The 22,263-nt window shown below is 45.9% G+C and overlaps 1 protein-coding gene across 4 annotated transcripts in view; it reads left to right on the top strand.

Moving 5' to 3' along the window:
* The window catches only part of JARID2 (jumonji and AT-rich interaction domain containing 2), a 245,505-nt gene that overhangs the window by 177,514 nt on the left and 45,728 nt on the right, over nucleotides 1-22,263 (top strand). For all 4 annotated transcript variants that reach the window (XM_081246163.1, XM_081246162.1, XM_081246161.1 and 1 more), the window contains 2 exons: nucleotides 6,386-6,555; nucleotides 20,158-20,334. In XM_081246163.1, the coding sequence (XP_081102289.1) occupies nucleotides 6,386-6,555; nucleotides 20,158-20,334 (347 nt within the window). The remainder of the gene's footprint in view (nucleotides 1-6,385; nucleotides 6,556-20,157; nucleotides 20,335-22,263) is intronic.

The raw sequence follows: 22,263 nt of genomic DNA, 5'->3' as shown, positions 1-22,263 counted from the left end.
TGGAAAATTAAGTTAATAAGATGGTGTTTGGCATTCACGGCCCTCCACGAGGACCGGCTGGGCGCTGCTTTAGACCCGCTCATCCCCCTCGCTTCCGCCTTGTCCAGCTGAATTGCGTGCATACCGCTCGTCTTCCGTGGGTTTGTAAACTATCAGAAATCCTGGGCAGAAATGGAATTTAATTAACCTAGAAATTGCTGTTGTGCCATATTTAGGGCTGCCCTAGAGATTGAGCACACAGATAGCAATAAGCCGGTTAACTCTATCCTGTAGGTAACCCCAGAGGAGACGCGGAGACACAGTGCCACAGTGATGGCGGGCTGCCCGGAAGCTTCCAAAGGCAGGATTTGGGGAGGGCAGGAGAGGGCACCGGGGGAGTGTTACAGAACAAAGAGTATCTGGCACAGGACTTGGTCAGCCCCCAGTGGGTTTTCTTTACAAGCTTTGTCTTGGAATTTATCTGTTAACTTGGAAAATAATGCTAGTGTTTATTTCAGTCTGCTTCTCTATTCCCATAAAGGTGCTGTACTTTTTTTCTTTTTAACCTAAATATGAAATATATTTGAAGATTTATTGGGGTAAAATTTTAAGTGATCAAGCGAAACGTTCCTTTGGCTGTTGGCCCCGATGGCAGCGAATCCCACATGAGAGAAGGCTTCTTCTGTGAACCATGGGGCGTGGAAGAGAGGAGGGAGAAGATGGACACCCTCCCATCCAGCTCACGCAGCTCGTCAAGAAGCACCGTCTCTGACGTGCGGGGGTCTCGTGTGCAGGGGTGCGTGGCAGGACCTCCACACCTGGGCCAGCGGATTGTGGCCCAGGGACAGGTGTGCTGCGTGTGGACACATGGGGTGCAGCGGCGTGCCTTGGGGTGGGGGGGTACCTTGTGACGCAGCGTGGTTGACAGCCAGAACGCGACCTTAATTGGCTTTTGTTCGACGATGCTCCTGATGGCCAAGTGGCTCAGTAAATTCTCAATAAGCGGTGCCGGTGGTGGTGGAGGAAATTGTGACCGAATGGGCAGGTTCTTCGGAAACTGATGCTTAGTGAAACTGGATTCCACTCAACCTTCGCGGAGCCATATCCTGGGATGGCCAGTAACTTTACTGGTGGCCGAACCACAGGCCTCTCCTGTAGCTCTTGGGTCCGTTTCAGATCTGTCCGGCCATCTCCCTGCCACCTCCGGATTGCCATGCCCTCTGCCCCTCTGCTCAGAAAACGTGTGATTCCTAAGGAATGAGTGAGGCGTTGGTATTGTTCATAAATAGGACAGCAGCGTAATGTTCCTGCCTTTCTCTCTCAATGTCTACGGAGGGCTCGCCCTCGACACGCGGCAGCCCGTACATGCAGATGTAGGACATGAGGAGGCCCTGGCAGGAGAGCCCACTCTGTAGGCCACCAAAGGGCAGAGGAATGGCAATGGAGTCGAGCGGTAGGTCCTGGGGGATGTGCTATTTGAGGATGGCTCAGTCTCTCTGAGGAGGTGACTTTTGAACAGAGACGTGGAAAACGTGATTCCGTAAAAAGCAGCAAGCAGGCTGGAATGTTCCCCTCACTGGATTATAGGAAGAAGCCAGCCATGGTGAGATAAAGGGGAGAAGCATTCCGGCTAGAGGGAGCAGTCTGGAGTGAGCAGGGTCCCCTGAGAACCTTTGCCTCTGTCCTAAGAGCACTTATTTCTACATAGAGTGACACTCGGGGGGGATCAGATCAATAAAGCAACTTTCGTTTCAACCCCCCCCCCAAAAAAAAGGAGGCACTTTTGCTTAAATGGGATTCACACCAGCAGGGCTGAGCTTTGTCGTGACTGGGTTGCCATGGGGCTCCTGTCCCTTCTAGAGAAGGGACACCCCAGATGGCCTTACCCACGACAAGGGCTTCAGATAGCAAGCCCTGCATTCCCTGAACTTGCTCTCTGAATTTTTTACTCTCTTATCTCACATACACACATTCACACCACGGAAGGTGAGGAACAGCGATGACTTGATGTGAAACCACTTCTGTTCCCTCACCCTCACTGCCCCTCAACCCTAGATTTACACACTGTAAATAAAAGGTTACCCTCAATGTATTTATTCATATATACATGTATGTACATGTTTCTTCCTCAGTTGGCTTAAGTTTCTTCGGCTTGCTGGAGAGTTTGGTTTTAGTTGGTTTCGTTGACCTTCCTGGCACGGAGGAGTCTTCTGTAAGGGAAATTCCTTCCTGGATCAGTTAATAAAAGATCAACACAGAAGTGAGTCTTGTGCCACTTGACCCTCCTGTGGTTTGTGTGGGACAGACGCCCTCTGTACTGTCTGCATTCTGGCTTGCTGTGCATCACCAACGGGCAGCAGAGGCCCTCCTGGCTAAACTTCAGGCAAAAAAGCCTTTGGAGGCCCTACATTCTGCTTGTTTCTTCCCTTGATGCCCAGGAGCTCCACACTCTCTCCAGCCCCACCCCTGGGTGGCTCTGAACTCCCTTAGTTCAACCTGAATTTCCATTTAAAGCATCTTCGCCCTGGTAATGGACTGGAGGGTGTTCCTGGTGGAGGGATGGGTGGGTCCCATCTTGCTGGCCTGCTCACGGCTGGTGCCCAGCAGCGGAGTGCAGGCCGTCCTGGAGCTCCACCGCCCTCGGTGGGTGTCTGATCATGCCTGTCCTCTCCTGCACGCCAGCCTCCTTCTTGCCCCAGCACCTCCAGGTGCAGATAATCTAGGTCTTCAGCACATCTGGACCTCCCCGCCCCCTTTCTGTACCGATTTTAAATAACATACACTCATTTCCTCGTATCAGACACTCTAGAATGAATCACCTATCCCGCAAACATACCCGAATGGCTAAGAGTGCTTCCTCCATGGATTTGGCCTCTGAGTTGTGTCATTCAAACTCTTTTGTTGCGTGGGGACAGCAAAGCAAAGTCACACCTTTGTAATCCCCTGGGACACCCCCCCCCACCCCACCCCCCCCACCCCCCCCCCACACACACACACCCCCAAACCGCAGACCTGCCCTTTCCACAAAGTACGGATTCTTCTGGCCTCTTTAAAACAAGATATTGGTTTGTCTTGTTCTTTAGGTCCTGCTTTCATCTGGGTCTCACAAATACTTAATCACTTGGGAGCTTGGCTTATTCCTCTGAGGGGTAATTTATTTTACTGTCGCTTTTTAATCTGTTATGCCCTTATTTTTCATAGCCTCCCTGAGAAAGTCATCAGGCAAAAAGCACCTTTTATTTGAGCAACGGTCGGAGCATTTATCTTTGAGGTTATGAAATTGTAGAATGTTTTTCCGTGTCCTGCTCTGTCAACTGTGTTTGCGTGTTTGTTTTTCATTCAGGCTGTGCCATCTTCTCATTATGTGTGGCATTTGTCGTTGCCGACTTTTGAGAAAGCAGTAAACACTGAACATCCTGTTCACGTACAGGCAGTGATTCCATAAAGCCCCCCCTTAATGCCCAGAGTGTGAGTTGTGTCCATTTAAATGAAGATGTACAAATCAGAAGATTGCCAATTAAAACCCCTTTTCAGTAGGAAAACATGACAGGGGTTTTCTTTTTTTTTTTTTTTTTTTTTTTTTTTTTTTGTGGTACGCAGGCCTCTCACTGTTGCGGCCTCTCCCGTTGCAGAGCACAGGCTCCGGATGCGCAGGCTCAGCGGCCATGGCTCACGGGCCCAGCCGCTCCACGGTATATGGGATCCTCCCGGACCGGGGCACGAACCCGCGTCCCCTGCATCGGCAGGCGGACTCTCAACCACTGCGCCACCAGGGAAGCCCGACAGGGGTTTTCTTTTAACAGGAAGGGCAAGTTGGAGGAGAGAAGGAGCTGGTTGGAAGAGGAGGGTAGTCCTCCTGGGCTCAGTCCACCCTGAGGGTGCCAGGGCATGGCGTCGCTGTCTCCTTTTCTGTATCCTGTCCTTTCTCTGAGGCGATCCTGCTCAAGGCACGGGCTGTTGGCTGCCTGGTGCCAGTGAGCTGAATAGAGAAATTGAGAGTGAGCAGTGAGCATGTTAAAGCAGTTGAACACGGTGATTTTATGTCTGTTGAGTCTAATAATAAATTTGAGCTTGTAGTTTATGTCTTTCATTTTCTCCCTACAATAATTATCTTATAAAAATATCCATTTGTAAAAGGCAGAAAATCTAAAGGGGACCGTGAGGGGGAACCAAATGCAAAACGGATCCTCCTCTGCGATGGTTTGAGAAGCACTGTTCTTATATCTCTCAGTTGGTCACACACACACACCCCACCCCCATCTGATCTTCCTTGAAGGTCAGTCCTCTGGGCTTGGAGGCTCTCCGAGCACACACTTCTGCTCTCTCATCTTCTGGACAGTCAGTTGGTTGCAAAAAAAAGCTCTTTGTTCTTCACAACACAGGAATGGGAGCGTTGTTTTATCCCCTTACCATTTATGACGTTTGGAATTTCTGTTAAACCTTGTTATATGGCTGTTTTCCTCTGGTTATTCCTGGGTTCTGAAGTGCTTTTGATTAACTGTGACGTTTTTAAGATTTTAGGGACTGAGGGTTGTTGCCCAGTCCCTAGTAAGGGACAGTCATGCCGTCATGACTGTCATGCTCTCTCCCTGTTGATCAAGTGTCAGTTCATACTGGGAATATGACTTATTCAGGAGTGTTTCTGGTGGGTCGTAAGGGAGGCAAGAGTTGAGTCTGGGCAGGACACGGGAGGTTAAAACTTAAGGGAGCTAATTTTTACAAAGTGGAAAACCAGTGTGTGTGTGTGTGTGTGGGGGGGTTATTTTGTTAAATACTAGAATGTTAACTTAAAATGTTAGGGTATTTTGAGCACCAGCAGTGGAAGATACTATGCTTACTGTTTTACATGATCTCAATGATAGTTAAGGGAAGACTTGTTTGTGCTATAGAATTATAAATATATGTAATACTCAAAGCAGCCTTGAGCCGGGGTGGCTTTATCAGTCCCACCCACATAGTGACTGATTCCAGTTTGGGGTTCTGAGCAAATCCGTTTAAAGCCCTGTGCCGTAGGGCTGCTTTTTTTTATTTTTTATTTTTATTTTTTGCGGTACACGGGCTTCTCACTGTTGTGGCCTCTCCCGTTGCGGAGCACAGGCTCCGGCCGCGCAGGCTCAGCAGCCATGGCTCACAGGCCCAGCCGCTCTGTGGCATGTGGGATCTTCCCGGACCGGGGCACGAACCTGTGTCCCCTGCATCGGCAGGCGGACTCTCAACCACTGCACCACCAGGGAAGCCCAGGGCTGCTTTTTGATTCTTGTTTTTTCCCTGCTCTCAAATACTGTTTCTTGAGCATCTTTATGAGCAGGGCCAGAGAGGTGGTTTAAAGCAGGACACCTACAGGTTCACACCCTCAAAGGTGTTTATTTTCCATTAGGCGTTGAGATCTTGAAAATTCAAGGGAGAGCTAATAGGAGGCAATTTATGATAAAGGTCAAGTCAGTTATACAGGGGGTAAAAACACTTAGGTAGAAAAAGGAGAACGACTACTGGCTACAGTGTTAGGAAAAAAGTAAAGAAACCTTTCCAAGAGTCATTAGGATTCAAATTAATAGAGTGTCTGACATGTAAAATTGTGTAAATGAACAATGTCTGGTTAAGGAGATTGAAGTTGTGATTTGTAGACACCAAAGTATAAATTAGGGGATTGGTATCTACGTAGGATGGTAATAGGGGAGAGGCCTGAGAAAGGTAGGTTAAGGCCAGTTTTTCAAATCCCTAACTAAGGACTTTGGACTTTTTGTATGGGCAGAAGGTAACCCATAATTTGGCCATGAAGGAGGGGTTTTGAATAGACTAGAGAAGTGGTCTTCCCCCCCTCCCCCACCCCCTACATTACAAGCTTTAATTCCAGGTGGATTTATTTGGCTGAATTGGAGTTAGAAGAGCTTAGAGATGGGGAGACTACTTCCTCCGGGGGTGTGAGACCAGGTCAGTGACAGGCTAAGGTGGACGAGGTGTCCTTACAAAATATGAAGGCAGTTGTGCATGTGTTTGTGATAGCATTGTGTTAAAGCACAGAATGCTAAATAAATGTGGCAGATGATTTGTGAAAAAGTACAAAAGCCATTAATCCCGTGTCACCTAATACCGCATGCCGCTTTGGAAATACCCAGGCACACACTGGTTTGTGCACAGGCACGCGCTTGTGTGCAAACGTACACACATGCTCATGGTGCACATTTTATATCAGTGTAGAAAACGTAGCCCTTTAAAGCAAATTTATTGCCCTTTAAAGCAGGCTGGTGGTTTACGAGAGTGAGAGAGATATAGAGAACCTTAATTAGAAACAAAGAGTTTGCTTGAAATAAGGTCTCTCTTCCCTTTTGTGTCATGATTTTATTGCTGCACGTAGATCTGTATCCTCCCATCTCTGCTTGTTGTTAATTTTCTTTTGCTTTTACAGGCCCAGGCTGCAAGCACAAAGGAAGTTTGCTCAATCCCAGCCGAATAGTCCCAGCACAACTCCAGTAAAGATAGTGGAGCCATTGCTACCCCCTCCAGCCACTCAAATTTCTGACCTCTCTAAAAGGAAGCCTAAGACAGAAGATTTTCTTACCTTTCTCTGCCTTCGAGGTAAGACCGTGTTGCCATTTTGGAGGGAGCAGCCTGGTTGAAGGAAAAAGGGGTGAGGCTGTCCCCAGGAGTTCTGATGTTGGCTTTGGTCTCTGCTCTACAACCTCTTTGAACTCCCAGCCTGGTTTGAGGGATTGAGACTGTAAAGTGAGGAATCCCACCCAGAGGGTGCTGGAGCCTTCCTGTTTTTTTCCCTCTGACTCTTGAATCACCTTTCTTGGCGTCTCAGCACACAGTGTCACAGTTTGGAGTCTTACATTCTTATAATTGACTTCTCCCTGACATCCTTTTAGGACCTCTACCACCCCAGCGTCACCGTCACACACATGCTTTGCAAACTTGGCTTTTTGATTTGTAATTTTTTTGTTGTTGTTGGGGTAGTTGTGGATGGGTGTTAGGTCCCGTTTCCTAGTGTTTCCTGAGGTCTGGGAATAAGCCACGCTGATGGAGGGTCCTCTCCCTCCCCCCGCCATACTACTTTAGGAAAAATAACAGTAGTGCTTTGTAGGTATAGATAACGGTGGAAATAGTGGTCTGTACATACGAACAGGACCAATGGACGGAGTGCACGGAGAGGATTTTGTAATTACAAAATTACAATTTTGTAATGAAGGATGGGTTTGGATTTACATGGCCTTATTTTGGGAAAGTCTTTAGGAACTAAGTGAGGGGAGAACACAGAAGATGGTGAGGGAGATTGAGGGGCCTCTGCATTGCAGGTAGGAGCATCACAGAAGGGAGTCTTCGAGCTTCTCACTGCCCTGTTGGGCCACAGCATTCCAGTCTGTCCTGTGGTTGATGGTGCTCCCATCGGTCACTCAACTGAGGCAGGCTGTCAGGCTTTTCCACGGAAAGCGGACCCTTGACAGCTTTTGTGATTATACGTATTTCATTGCGAGGCTCTTTGAAACACTCCATATCTCATTTCTCATCAAACTCGTACTCATTTTTGGGGATCTGGATGGACTCATTTCCTGTTTTGTTCAGAGGGTTGTAATCCATTACTCATCTGTTTTGATGTTTGATTGTCCCAGATCCCATCAGTGTAGCCCCTTCAAGCTGGCTCCCTTGCCCTTTGACACGTCCCTGTCATCCTCCCATCCCAGCTCCCCGACACAGTGGAATGTCCTGGACTCTTGTTGTGTACTCCCTCCCTCAGCCCTGAAATCAGCCATTTCTTCTAAGAGCCCTGTTCATTTTCAGGAACAGCTGCTCTTTAGAAGCTAGGATCTGGGCTTGAGGTGTGCTCATAGCTATCGGAGGGAAATGCATTGTGTGTGTGGGGGACATGTGCAAGGGCATGTATGTGCAGCTCATTTAGTATGCACATCTATGTCTCTAGGCCTATTAAAATCCACGAATGAGCACCAGTACCCTCCCAATTTTAGTTTAGCACCAAAGGGTTCCTTCTGGTTTTCTTCCTTTTTTTTTTTTTCTATATTAAACAGTGAGAAAGTTGACTCCTGTTATCCATGCATTGTTTATTTGATCCATCTTTTCCAGTGTGCCCCACCTCCCATCTATTCTGCCACCCTCGCCATGGAGCCCTTCTGATCTCACTTGGCTCGGACCCTGTGAACGGCCTGACCTGTGTGTGAACACCTCTTCATCCTCCTTTGGCTCTCGCACACCGCAGGGACTGCCATGGTCGTTCACACACACACACACACACACCCCCACACACACCCCCCTACCCCTTGTACCAGTTTGCTTTAGGACTAAATTGTTAGGGAAGGGAAAATGAAGGGTGAGGTCTTTGTCTGGGATTACAGGCTTCCGATATGATAGTCCTGGGGGACTCAAGACCTAAAGGAGGAGAACGAGTGCCTTTCAGTGCCGACCACTTCTCCCTCACGACAGGGAGTGGGGTGGGTAGCAGGGCCTCCTGCCAGCATCTCCCTTGGGTTTGACATAGCTCCTTGCTGAAGGAGTCTAGTGATCCTAGGTGTTGAGGGTGGAGGTGGAAAGGAAGGTGTACAAACCCACTAGCAAAGAATCAAGTGCAGGATCGGCTGTGAAGGGTGAAAGGAAGGGGAAAGGTGAGAGTGACCAACGGGCTGGTAGGCGATGGGGTGGTGTCATGGGCGGTGGAGAGTGAGTGGGACCAGGTGCTCAGAAGAAGGAATTGGAGCCAAAGGGATCTTTGAAGGGTCAACAGTATCATCAGAGGCAAGATGGTTCAGGTGAATAATTAAAGCTCTGTGTTCGTAGGACTCTTCATTGTGTCTTTTTAATCCCACTGGAGCCAGATTTACCTTGGAGCCATGCCTTAACTCTTTTCTTTAGGAAGATTCACTGATCGTGTTCTATTAGGATGTCGGAAAACTGCTCTGCAGATTATGGAATTTAGTTATGAAAGTTTTTACCTATGGAGCGGGTGTGACTTGTTTTTAGAGTGGAATTTGTATGTTTGTGCCATGTGCGTATATATATGCATAATTTCTTTTAAATCGTATTTTCTCTGGCTTGGGGTGATTTGGGGAGGACCTCGCTTGGAGAGGCATGCTTATTACTCGAGTAAATGGCACCTAGGGAAAACATGACCAAGTCCCCAGCTTTGACATTTCCAGGCTCTAGACACAAGAGAATCATGTCTTTTCATAGACACAGTTTACTTCTGTCACTTGTCAGATGGAACAAAAGTTTCAGTAAGTGAAACCTAAGATGTTTAATTTTGGAAAAATGCTCTGAGGCTTGGAAAGTTATTCCTACATTCATGAGCCAGACAATAAAAATAGGTTTCGTTGTTTATTTTAGCTGATATGCAATAAGGTTTTGACACAGAGTAATTGCACTCTCTTACTCTTCCTCCTGTACTTTTTAGATTTAAGGTATTTTATTTTAAAAGCCAGGGCTTTGGGCTTCCCTGGTGGCGCAGTGGTTGAGAGTCTGCCTGCCGATGCAGGGGACGTGGGTTCGTGCCCCGGTCCGGGAAGATCCCACATGCCGCGGAGCGGCTGGGCCCGTGAGCCATGGCCGCTGAGCCTGCGCCTCCGGAGCCTGTGCTCCGCAACGGGAGAGGCCACAACGGTGAGAGGCCTGCGTACTGCCAATAAACAAACAAACAAACAAACAAACCAGGGCTTTGTGAGGTCAGGTGTGTTTACCTGATCTGGCTTTTCTAAAAGCCTCAAATGATAGGTGATTCGCTAAGTACTTCATGATATTGGAAATGTGATGGATTTGGTGGCATTAGATGGCATACTTTAATATGCAGTTGCTTGAGCTAATTAAAACTCATATTTTGAGGTGTACAAGGGTTAAATAGACAAAGCCTGTTGTAGTGGTACTTTAATAATTCTCTTTCAGTTTCAAATGTTGAAACTTTTTTTAGTTATCAGTGTATTTCATGTTCCTCTAAGGAAGATCAGCAGAAAAGTTGGAGAAACAGACCAAAAAAAAAAAAAAAATCAAAATACCCCTCCGTCTAATCTCCCAGACACAACCACTGTTTCTCATTTCCTTGGTGAAAATGTTACTAAGCCTTCTCTGTGCATATACAATACAAGTCACACACCCCAAATGGAATTGCATTATATTTTTATTTTTGCAATCTGGTTTTCCTATTTCACACTCTCACATAAATACCCCTTCCATTTTGTGGATGTCTCATCATTTATCTAATCCTTGATTTACATGTAGATGTATTTCTAACTTTTAGGTATCAACTGCTGGTGACACTTCCTCACTTAAGTCTTGGCCTCATCTGGAATCTTAACAGACAAAGTTGATAGTTGGGAATTTGATTAACTTTCTCTTTTATACCTGCATTCTAATTCTGCCGCTGCTTTTTTTGTACGGGTTCCACACCAAACAGAGCTTGTCTGAGCCCCAAAATTTATGCTTAGCCTCAAGAGCCCGGCCACTCCATCACCCTTTACAGGAGTCTCTGGGTAAAGGAAACGGTCTTGAGAGGCTTCAGTATTGGTGGGAAAGAAAGCCTGGCTGCAGAAATCGTGAAGGAATCAAAGACCTGGAAACGATGTTTGTTGCCAAGGATTACAGATCATCCTTTTCTCCAGTCCTCCGTTGTTACCCGTAATAGTCTCAGCGCTAATTTGGAATATGGAAGAGAATGAATCTTGAGAAAAAGCCGGCAAGTAGAGTTCTTAAGCCTTGGTGTTTGTTACCCATCAGTGACACTCAGCAAGCCCAAGACAACTCCCCACAACTCCGTTAAATATCTTCAGCGAAAACCTGGGGTGGGGAAAAATGATACCGTTAATAATTCTGGGATTAGTGTGTACATGTCAACACAGCAGCCAGTTGTTCAGGGATAAGAAGCTTTAGAGATTTAAAAAATCTGTCTTAAGGCACGCGGAGACCTTTCAGCTAAGTTTGGCAGGGCTCTCTCCTTTCCTATTTAATATCATGACCTAAAATCTCTAAAGGAAAGGCAGAGTGAATAGTGCAGCCCGCCCGAAGTGTTTGCCTGCAGTGTATTTATCTTTAAATGGCTGCGTTGAAGGGGGTCCACATGGCTCCTGCCAGAGGCATAATTAGCATCTTTTTTTGCTGGTGCACATCGGCCGAGATGGGGGAGGGGTGTGTGCCCTGGGCCGCGTGCCTCGATTCTAACCTTCGCTGCATCTTCTGTCACCCGTCTCGTTATTCTTAATGAGTTCTGTCTTCTTCTCTTTGTCCTGACTATGATTATTAGCAGGTTAAAAAAAGCTTAACACAGCAGAGCAGTGGCAGGTTAAATGATTCTCTTATTTATATTTTTCTCTTTATGGGGCTCTGCAAACAAGGGGGATTCCCCAGGGGAATCCCTGAAAATACACATCTACACATGGCTCCTTCTTCTGACCGTGGGTGTCACAGTCCAGTGTCACAGTTCGGAGGAAAGAAGAGAGCTATTTTGGAGGAGGAGGTCTTAGGAAAGACCCACACTGTCAGCCGCGGCGAAGCAGTCCTTTCTGTTTTGGGACTGCTTGCCTATTGTTTCGCAGGTCTTAGAGAATCTTCAGCCATCAGCCGTCATTCAATTGCTAATTAATTCAGCAAGCCTTTATTGAACATTTTTTATATGCCAGACACTAGAAAACAGATTAGCAACAGGAAAGCAGTATCCCTGTGGTAGGTGCGATAGATCAACTAGGCAATGCCAGGGTAGAGGGTGCGCATGTGGAACAGGAAGGGACTCTGCCCGGGGCTCTCTGGGATGGAGCTGGCTTTGTAGAAGGAGAAAGTTCTGCAGGAGCCCCTGCCAAGGCCTGGGGTGGTGTTGGGTTTGTTTTCTGGAGGGCCACTCGTTAAAGCAGGGGAGTTAGACGTGTCCGATTCTGTGGGCCCTGGGCTGGATATTCACCGAGGTTCTTCAGCCGAGAGAAGAGACATCACATGTCCAGACCCTTATTATTGAGTAAGATGCTCCCGGCTAGAGGAAGGGCTCTCCAGCGGGTTATTATAGGAACACAGGCCGGAGGCTGAATGATCCTAGTGGATCTTGGGCAGATGACTTAAACCACTCTCAGTCCAAGTGTCTTCTTTTGTAAAATAGGTGTGTAGTGAGCACACAGTTGCTGTGGAGTTAAAGTCATGGGTGTGAAGCAGGCCAGATGGTGCCTGTGGTGACCATCCAGTGGACTTACATTTCCCAGTGAATTTAGGCAGACGAAGAGGGTATTGGAGGAGCCTTCCATTTGAAAATGAAGAGGAACGATATGAAAGATCAGCTTAGGAGAATGCAGGTACCAGAAGAGACAGACCACCCATGGAACTCTCTCTAAAGGCAGTCCGTTGGCTTTATTGGTAAGGACCACATGTTTTGAGAGAGTACTGGCGTTGGGTACTGAGGAAGCCTGGGGTGATTTAGAGGTCACAGAATGAAAGGGGATTAACCTGCTAGAAAGCAATTAAGTAATCCTGCAGTTGCAAGGAACACTATGGCACTAGTAATGAACTTCCTTGAGCAAAATGGGAATACTTTACATGAACTCTTTGGGGAGGAAGGCCCTCTGTCACAGTGATACACAACTTTTTTTTTTTTTTTTTTTTTTTGCGGTACGCAGGCCTCTCACTGTTGCGGCCTCTCCCGTTGCGGAGCACAGGCTCCGGACGCGCAGGCTCAGCGGCCATGGCTCACGGGCCCAGCCGCTCCACGGCATGTGGGATCTTCCCAGACCGGGGCATGAACCCGTGTCCCCTGCATCAGCAGGCAGACTCTCAACCACTGCGCCACCAGGGAAGCCCCACAACTTTTTTTTTGATGGGTCCTTTTGAGAGGTGTCGCATCTTAATTTTTGAGAGAGGTAACAGACAAAGTGGTATTCTTGCCACCCTGAGGATTTCAGTGGCCACCCTTACTTTTCTCCAGATCAAACTGGCCTTATGTTCCTCATATGCTTGGTTTTCCGAGAGTCCGTATACTTGGCTGAGTTGTGCTGAGCAAGCAATTTACTTGCCAGGATAGTTTATCAGGCTAGTTATGAAGAAATATGAAACCATCGTGTCCTTAAGCGCCAAGGAGGGGAAGGATGGATCCCCTTTAATTGCTCTGTGACCTCGATCAGTTGTTAAGACTCCAAGACATTTTGCTCAGAGGGTTGGCCCCGCTCCAGACTAGCTGGCCTCCGACCAGGCTTTGCCCTCCCTGCAGATAAAGCAGCTCCCTTCTCCCTGCCAGTGGCTGCTGGCGCAGAGTCAGTATCCTTCTCACAGTTGCCTCTGGCCTCCCCCTTAGTTTCTGGAGAGTCCCTTAGTATTTCTCGTCCTTTCTGAAATCCATTTAGAGAAGGTAGATGGAAGTAAGGATAGCCCTGTTTTGTTTACAAAGCACCTTGCTGGCAGCTGACACTAAGGTCATCAGGATCCATGTCCCAAAGGCAAGGTGCCCCTTCTACTGTATTTACGTCTGATAGGATTTGTGGACACTTCTGTGGTGGAGAGAGAGAGCACAGACTTGGGTGTTCAGGTAGTCTCTGTGTGGCCTTGATGAAGTTAATTTCTGACTTGTTTCCACTTCTGCTAGGTTGAGTGTGCTGTGTGGTGTGATCTGCACATGCAGTTGCTGTGAGGAGATCCAGAGACCTCACTGCATTTGACTGGATGTGTATTCGTTTGTGTACGTTTCAAGCCACAGGTATAGACAGCCTCATGGGAAAGACAGTAAGCAGATTAATTAAATGATACTTTCTCCCATTGCTGTGGTTGGCTAGGTCGGCACGCGAGCTGACATGTCAAGAGGGAACGTGGTTCTCGTTGCCAAGTCCCTCATGTCAGGGCTCTTAGAACACGTGCCCTGCCGTGGGGCATTTCCTAAACGTGCAGTCAGACTGGCGCATCTGGGAGCACGTAACTGAAGAGGGGGACAGTGAAGTGACCGTCATATCATCCCTCCGTCCCCGTTCTTCCTGAAAAAAGGCTCTACGGGCTGAAGGTTTCCAGCTCTCACGAGGCATTACTTTGCCCAAGTTCCAGAAATTCTAGCTGTTGAGTTCATCTTGTGTTTCCATCCTGTTTCTGTGCACCGCACTGCCCCCCTCCCCTTGTTGCCAGTCTGCTAACTTTCCCATTTAGTAAAGCAGAGAGGAAATAAATTGCCTTGGCTCTCACCTGTGGAAAGTGACAGCCTGCTTTTATAATTTTGAGTTGTTTTTGTCACTGAAGCCATGTGTCAGCCTAATAATGGCACTGAAGTGTGGGTGTTGACAGTGCTTTTGCATATGCTACCTCATAGGCCTTTGGGGTCATCACAGATGTTAGGTCTGAAGACATTAATCTCATTGTACAGACAAGTAAACTGAGGCTCCTGACCATGGGCACGTGACTGCCAAGCTGATGCTTCATCCTGGACTTCGGGATTCCATGTAGAGTCCTTTTCAATGATTAGCATCCTGTGTTTGGATAACGTGTGTATTATAAGGAAGAGCAGTTCCAGGATGGGCTTCATCGCCCGGGCTCCTCCTTATCCCATAAGGAGTTAGGGGCTCCCTTTGTGTTTGGCCTTTGGCTGGAGGACCGTTTCCCAAGCCCTGCTAAATGTGCCCCTGCTAGTGCCAGAAATGACATTAGCTGCATGTTTAAAAATTTTATTGTAATATTAACTGCATTTTCTTTAGGGCATGTGATAGTAATTTTCTAGTGATATAATAGGAGAATCCATTTAAATCATGAATATGAATCACTTTAAAGAAAATAGCAGGTGGATATGGCACATAATCTTAGGGCCTACGGAAGTGGGTGAGGTTTGGGAAGTCTTGGTGTAAATTCTTCTTCCCTGGTAAATTGTAAAGGCCGACCTGGAAGAGACAGGTCATCATTCAGTGTGTTACAGTTGTGCCAGTCTTTCAGGGCACTTGGTGTTGACGTGTGGGGTGCGTGAGCGTTCAGGGTGAGTACGGATGTCTGGTCTGTGAGGGTTGCTGGTGCCTGGATCAGTGCCGGGTGCATACACAGTGGGATGAATGGACCAAGGCAGTTGTACCCACTTTCTCCCTTGACTCTCCAGTTCCGAAGGATGGACCTCTCTCCTCTCCTCTAACTCAGGAAATCAGTAAATAACTATCCCTTTCTCCCCCTACCCAGGCCCTACCAGGTCACTTTGAAGTTTTGTATTTTAATTTAATATGATAGTAGGGTAGGGGCTGATTGCTTTCATTCTGTTTGTGTATCCTGAAGATCAATCACGAACACGCCAAATGGGGGGTGGGGACAGCCCAGAGGTTATTAGGTCAAGCTACAGAATTTGACTCCCCAGCTAAATGACAGCGGGCAAGGAATCCCTTTAGGGTCTTTGCAAAATAGAGCTGAGCTATGTTTAGCGTGTTAAGATAAAGAACTGGTCGGGGGAGGGAAGATAATGAGAACGAGGGCTTGTATGTGTACATGATTCACGGAGAAGAATCCAATTTTATAGAAACCACAGCCCAAATTAGAGAAAGCAAGCTTTTGGATTAAAATGATTTCTGTTGTGGTTGTAACATACCACAGTTTGATTTTTGTCCAGATGAAAACATTTGGTTTTCACTTCAGTAAATATTGTGGAGGCATTGCCAGCTAATTCTGAAAAGTAATGAAATACGGCTTTGGCAAAGCGCAGATGCATTCTGCACTCCCGATTCCACCGACTGATCCAAGTTCAGATTTTTTTTTCACGTTTGCTAATGTGCTTGAATAATCAGGAGAGAAAAATATGCCTGCGATTTTAATAGAAAACTGTATATACTAAATATACACGTATAACTACCCCCCCCATACCCTATGCAATCCTTAACGCTCTTAAAACACTAAAAACGTTCACTTTTCATTGATTACTCTTTTAAAACTACAGAGTTTGTAAAGGAGCGAGATGGTGTGATTTTGTGTGATAAGCAGCCTGTCTGACTTGCACGAGTGGGGCTTTATACCTCTGATGAGGAGAGCCCACCTGAGGACACCAGGTGTGGGTGCTGCAGAGCCCTTCCTTTCTCAGACCCCTTGTTTTCACCTCCTTCGCCTGTGTTTTGCAGCAGAGCCCTGCTGTAGAAAGGGAAGGTTGTTATTTTCATCCCAGTAGATCCATGCCCATTTTGCTGAATGCTGAACCCACAATGAGCTTTTCAAAAGTTTGCCTCATCTGACATTTGGAGGGAAGACGTTTCCCTAATAAATTTTCTAGAGAGGAAGCTTACCTCTTACATGCGAGAATCTATAAGTTGCCAACTATTTTTAACGAAAAATTCTAAAAACACGTACAGTCTTCTGTTTTCAAATACGAAATGTTAATTTAACTTTCTACTCACACAACCTTGATTTGATTATCTAATATACCTGTTCACCCATTTTATACTGAAGAATGTGGGATAATTTTCACCAGTGATAAACAGCACAGACTTCTGGGTGATTTTAGGGCTTTAAAATATCCTTTCCTTCATCTTTTTCTTTTTTTGTGTGTGTCTAGCAGATTCCTCCTCCTCTAAACTTATTTGTAAATTAGATAATTGAGCTTGTAGCTAGGCTAAGAAGAAATAAATATGCTCTATGTGAATGTCTTGACTAGTTTGGCTTCTCAGATGCTTTTGGTTTTCTTTTATGTATTTGAGGTTCTTCTTCGGCTATTCTCTAGGTATTACCAGACAACAGTCAGTGTTTCTCCATCACCTTGATTATGAAATGTGAGGTGATCTTACTGGTTTTGTGTCAACAAGAAAGAAAGAAGCTGTTTCTGCTGCCTTTCCCCTAGTGCTGTGCTTTCTCCTGATCTGGAATGTTGGCTTGGCCTCTCCGTGGCTTTGCAGATGGACATGTCAGCGGGGTCTTAGAGGGATTTCCAGTAGCTACATGGTGACAGAGCTTTGGAATATGCAGCATTAGACTCTGTTGGATTTAGTCTTTACTCCTTGCTTCAGTTTGACTACAAGGTTAATGAGAGGTACGGGTATGCAGGTCCCCAGTAAAATGCTGGAGGTCTGGTTTTTCTGGGGGAGAAGGCTGTAGTTGATGAGGCCACTACTGAGGGACAGGTCATAGATTGGCAGTGGCTTCTTGAACAAAGCCTGGAGAATAGCAAGGCCATACCCAGGCTTGGGGAGAGTGCTGTCCATGATGAGTGGCACCTGCGGAGGGGAGAGTTGGCACAAGCCTAATATTTGAACCAAGGGCATTTTGCCTCTTAGTGGTCCAGTGGTAAGGAATCCGCCTTACAATTCAGGGGACTCAGGTTCTATCCTTGGTCGGGGAACTGAGATCCCACATGCCACGGGGCAGCTAAGCCCGCGGGCCACAACTACTGAGCTCACACGCCTCAACTAGAGCCCGCGGTGCCACAAACTACAGAGGCCATGCCATCTGCAACCCACGCGCCACAGCTAGAGAGAAGCCCACGTGCCGCAACAAAAGATCCCACATGCCTCAACGAAGATCCCGTGTGCCGCAGCTAAGACCCAACGCAGCCAAAAATAAATAAAATAAATAAATAATAAATAAATGTATATAAAAATGGATTCATAAGATTGGTTGTTTTCTGCTTTTGTTGAAGAAATTACCCCATATGCTTTCTTTAAGATGTTAATGAAACTTGGATTCTGAACTGAGCTCCTAACATCCCCTCCATTTTAGTTCTTTGGAACATAAATATAATGTTCACCCCATTCTCAGAATCTTGAATGTAAGGAATGTGATGCTTTATGCATTGGGTTTGAGTTTCAAAAACTCCTCAACAGATTCTGTAGGTGGCAGTTAATTATTTCTCATGTGTTTCATGTAGATTTTACCTCATTCTGTTTGAAACATAGATTTACTTTCCCCCTTTTAAAGTTACTCCCAAATGGCCTCTGTTGCAGTTTATTGCCTTTTCTCCTGCGGGGGGTGGGGGGTGGGAAAGAGGAAGATGAAGGGGGTAATGGTTTACTTCCTGGAATTATAGCCTTTAATCCTGCTTCTCTCAGACGGAGGGCAGAGTGGGCTGTGGAAGTTACTGCAGGGTCTACACAAAAACCTGCTTTTCACAGTACTAACCCATTTTCTGATTTCAGCCACTGGTCAGTGCATCCAAGATAGTGTGTAGGAAGGCTCTTCTTTAAAGGAAGTTAGATGTGGATATTCTGATCTCCAAGGAACTTGAAGAGATTTATTTATTTAACCTATTCCTTCTCATTCTACTGAAGAGGGAAATGTAATGGCTGAGTCTGTAACTTTCAAGTGTTGAGTCCCCAGCTCTGCCTGTCTGGCAGCATGTAGTGTGTTACCTTGTGTCATGTTACATGCTAGAATGAGTTGGAGTTTATGGTAAATTTCCTTTTCTTTCTCTTTTTTCTTTTTTTACTCAGAACCTCTTTTGAGTGCTGAAATAAGGTTTCTTCTGCTTTTTCTTAAGTACTTAAAAAGTTAGATTTAGGATCTAATGGTATGGGTATATTTGGCTGTGGAGGTATTTATGTATATCTGTGTGGATGGTAAGTTCCAACTGAAAACTTCTAAGTAGGAAGCTAGTAAGGGTGGTGTCTCCTCTTTTTCTATTCAGTCTTGTACCAGTTGTAAAACCACTTAGTACATGGGTAAACATATTGTTCAGTGGAAATACGGTCAGATACTTCCTCCTCCTCCTTTTTTTTTTTGAAAAACTTCATCTCTAACTTCTGTTTGATTAGACGATTTTCCCCAAAGCCTGTGTCAGACCTTCCTTCTGTTGTAGAACCTGCTTCTAATTGGAAGTGATCAAAGGGGAGAAAACAAAGGAAATGGCTTTTGTCAGAGTGTATCCAATTCTGTTACCCGCAGAAGTTTTGTCACATAGATCCCTTTGGAGTTTCATCTCCATTCAGTGGTGTGACCCACATAACTTGTGGGGTTTTGAGTATTGATAGGTCATTGGCGACAACAAGAGGAAGGTACTGTCTTTGCCTTTGTGTTTCTGGGAGCCGGGCGGTTTTGGTTTCCTTCAGTGCCGTGATACCACTCAGTCATGTCCTTCTCCTTGTTAGAACATGCAGCCCCGCAGTTGGACAGGAATGGTTTAAACCATTGTGGTTGAAGTTCGAGATCCCTGTTTGGGAAGGAGAGCAAATTTGGTTACTTGAATCTTGACCTTTGCTCCTGGAGTGTTAGCTCACTCACAGGAAACTGTCGAGAAGAAATGAACTTCACATTTATTAGTTCTTCTGTTACTTGATAGTAGCTCTCCTCAAGGTACCTAATGGGAAAGAAGATTGACGTGTGGCCAGAAATGAACTCAGGGGCTTAAAAAAATTTTGATCCATTAATCAATTAATTTGGGGGATTTTTAACAGCCTTCGGTCCCAAACAGTATACCAATTAATTGACAGATCTCCTCCTGAAAATTCATGATTCGATAAAGAAGAACTGTATTGTGCTTTGTAATATTGAGCTTATTTTCTGGTGATATTGTTCTGTCTTATGTTCAGAAACAAAACCGTTTGGGGATGAGATGGTCAAGGTGTGAAAGGAGTAAGGGATGTGTATGAAGAGGGTTTTTTATGTTTTTAAACCAGCCTTTCAGCTAAAGTTATGCAGGAATTTATTTTAATAATTTTACATGCTATTAACCTGATCATCATATCAAAGTAGCTTCCAAATATACTGTGGGTTTTGGGAACCCATCCGGGTCATTCACCCCATATGACTATGAGATAGTTTCCTTCTATAAGGAAATGTCATAGTTTGTGTTAACTACTTCTGTCTCATTGTCTCTTCTTTCATTTTAAATTTGTTCGCCCAAATTCTTACTTTTTAAGTCTAGAAAGCTAAAGACATAACCCAGAATAGTCTCTTGTCCTTGACACTGTGGGTAGATTTTTAACAAAAAAATTATTAATTTTTCTTGCTCAGTTCAGTCCTTGGTGGTTTTCCCCTTCCCTTCTTAAGAACTATTCAAATGAGGTTTTTAAAATTTTCATTTGTTACGTTTGGTGAATGGCATCATCCCCCTGCTGGGGGATTTTGCTTGAAATCTGTTAAAAGGACACAGATGGAGTTGTATTTCCTGGGGGATGTTTGAAAAATAAATTAAAAATGGCAGTAGAGATAAATAGCTTTGTTTTATCTGCTCAGTCAGGAGGATTTAAGTTTGTAACTTAACGAATGGCTCCATTTGAAGTGCGCCTCTGGAAGGGGTGTGAGGATCCAGGCCTGTGTTTATGCACCTTCTTTTAAACCCACTAGGTTCTCCTGCGCTGCCCAACAGCATGGTATATTTCGGAAGCTCTCAGGATGAGGAGGACGTCGGGGAGGAAGATGATGAGTCAGAAGACGTCAAAACAGCTACCAACAACGCTTCCTCTTCATGCCAGTCAACCCCCAGGAAAGGAAAAACCCACAAGCATGTTCACAATGGACAGGGTAGGCCCACTGTTGAATTTGGGTTAAAAAAGATAAAATCCAAAGCTTTGGGTGAAACGTAGAATCGATCCTATGTTGAGAAGACGAAGGCTGCAGAGCTGGTGGCGAAGCTAGTTTTGGATGCTTCTTTAAGTACCAGGCGCTTAGCAGACATTGGTGTAACACAGTCCAATCAAGTGTGTTCTAGACAAATACATTGTTAAGATGAGGATACATATTCTTATGTTTGCGGAACTGATGATAAATTCCGTAAGAGCGGCAGACGTAGGAATTGGAAGAGGAAGACGTCACACCTAAACAGAGATGGTCAAGATGATTTTGTGAAGACGCTATTGTGATGATCAACTTACTGTTGTGATTTTAGCAGGCAGAGATAGTGAAGAAAGGAAAGTGTTATCCAGTGTGTGAAATCAAGTACATGCATATGTATTGTGAACTAGACTGATCTTTTTTCCCCCCCTCGACTGTCGTGGGGGAGGACATGTAGCCCACAAAACAGGAACAAAAGCGTTGAATATGAGAGAGAGAAAAGTATAAATAAGTTGGCTGTGGAAAGTGCTCAGTGGTTTTTCAACAGGGAGGTGACTTAATTGGAGTGACATTCTGAAAAGATTAAGCTGGCATCAATTAAGAGGATTTCATAAAGGGAAATGACGTAAAGAAGAGGAAACACATTGACAGGCTGTAATTGTAGGCAATTACCTGGCCAAAGGTAACGAGGGACTAAAAGGTGGTCATGGCAATGTAAATGGGAGGATATAAGTACAACAGTGTGTCGGTAGATACAGAAATACCGCAGCGAGTAGGGTTGAGAGGACTTGATGACTAATTGGATTAGCATGGGGTGGGGGGCAAGGAAGTAAGAAAAGACGAAAGAAAAGGAGAGTGGAGCAGGGAGCGTGAGGCTGGGAGAGGTGATGGCTGTTTTCTGTGAGTTCTTCACCAGGTTCTTTGCTCGAGATCATACTTCCACTGGGACTCACGGAGACCCTAGAAGGTAGAGCGTCCCTGTCTACAAATGGCAGAAAACCAGTGCTGCCCAGTAAGTGATTGAGGCAGAGGAGAGCTGCTCATTTTTTTCCCTCCACGGCTGTGCACTGAACTACTCCTTGTCTTTCTGGACCCAGTGGGAAGTGGAGGTGCAGGACCAGCATCGCTTAGAGGTGACAGGAATCTGTCTCACCTGCACCATGGTTGGGCATTTTTGCCTTGTCAGTTGAGTGATTATTCATCTGTCCTGCTTCTTGCTTAGGGCTGTGTGTAGGTGGCATAGAGACATGACAAAGTGTGACTCGAGGACCTGACAGTTTGTTGGGGAGATGAGGTTAATAATCTCAGTGCATAACTCAGTATTTCTCAGCCTCCGCCTCCTCATCTGTAAGGTAGGGATTAAGTGAAGTGTTTGTGTAGCCTGTTAGCTGTGTGTGCAGACATGTTCCTAGTTAAGGGGTGGCTTCTCTAACTTCCTTTTAGTGGGTGGTGTTTCAGTAATCCCCTTTGTGAGAGGGCGGATTGAGGGCTGTTTTCCATGAATGACAGTAAAAATATGAGCGTTTTCAGGATGGGTTCATCTACGTTATCTCTTTTGATTCCATCTACTTACTCTACAGCAGAGTCATTGGGAGGTGGTCAGGGCAGGAGGTGTTTCTTGCTTTACAGTTGAAGAAATGGAAGATCTGATACCTTGCACCCATCACCCAAAGTGGCAGATGGCAGTCAAGATTTTTGAAACGCCCCCCGCGCTAGACACTACTCTATAGTGTGGGTGAGCGTGTGCACAGTCGTGCTTTGCGGTGGGTCCAGTCTGTGCTGTGATGGTGGAGCTTCCACTCTCGTCTGGTCGACAGCAGCAAAGAGCCAGTGCCACAGGCCGTGGCCTGGGAGACACAGCTCTGCGGGGGTCTCCAGTTGTGCTGTTCCCACGTGGCT

This window comes from Mesoplodon bidens (genome assembly GCF_964165515.1).
Source record: "Mesoplodon bidens genome assembly, chromosome: 10".
In the NCBI taxonomy this organism is placed as follows: Eukaryota; Metazoa; Chordata; class Mammalia; order Artiodactyla; family Ziphiidae; genus Mesoplodon; species Mesoplodon bidens.
This window is presented reverse-complemented; position numbering and strand designations above follow the sequence as displayed.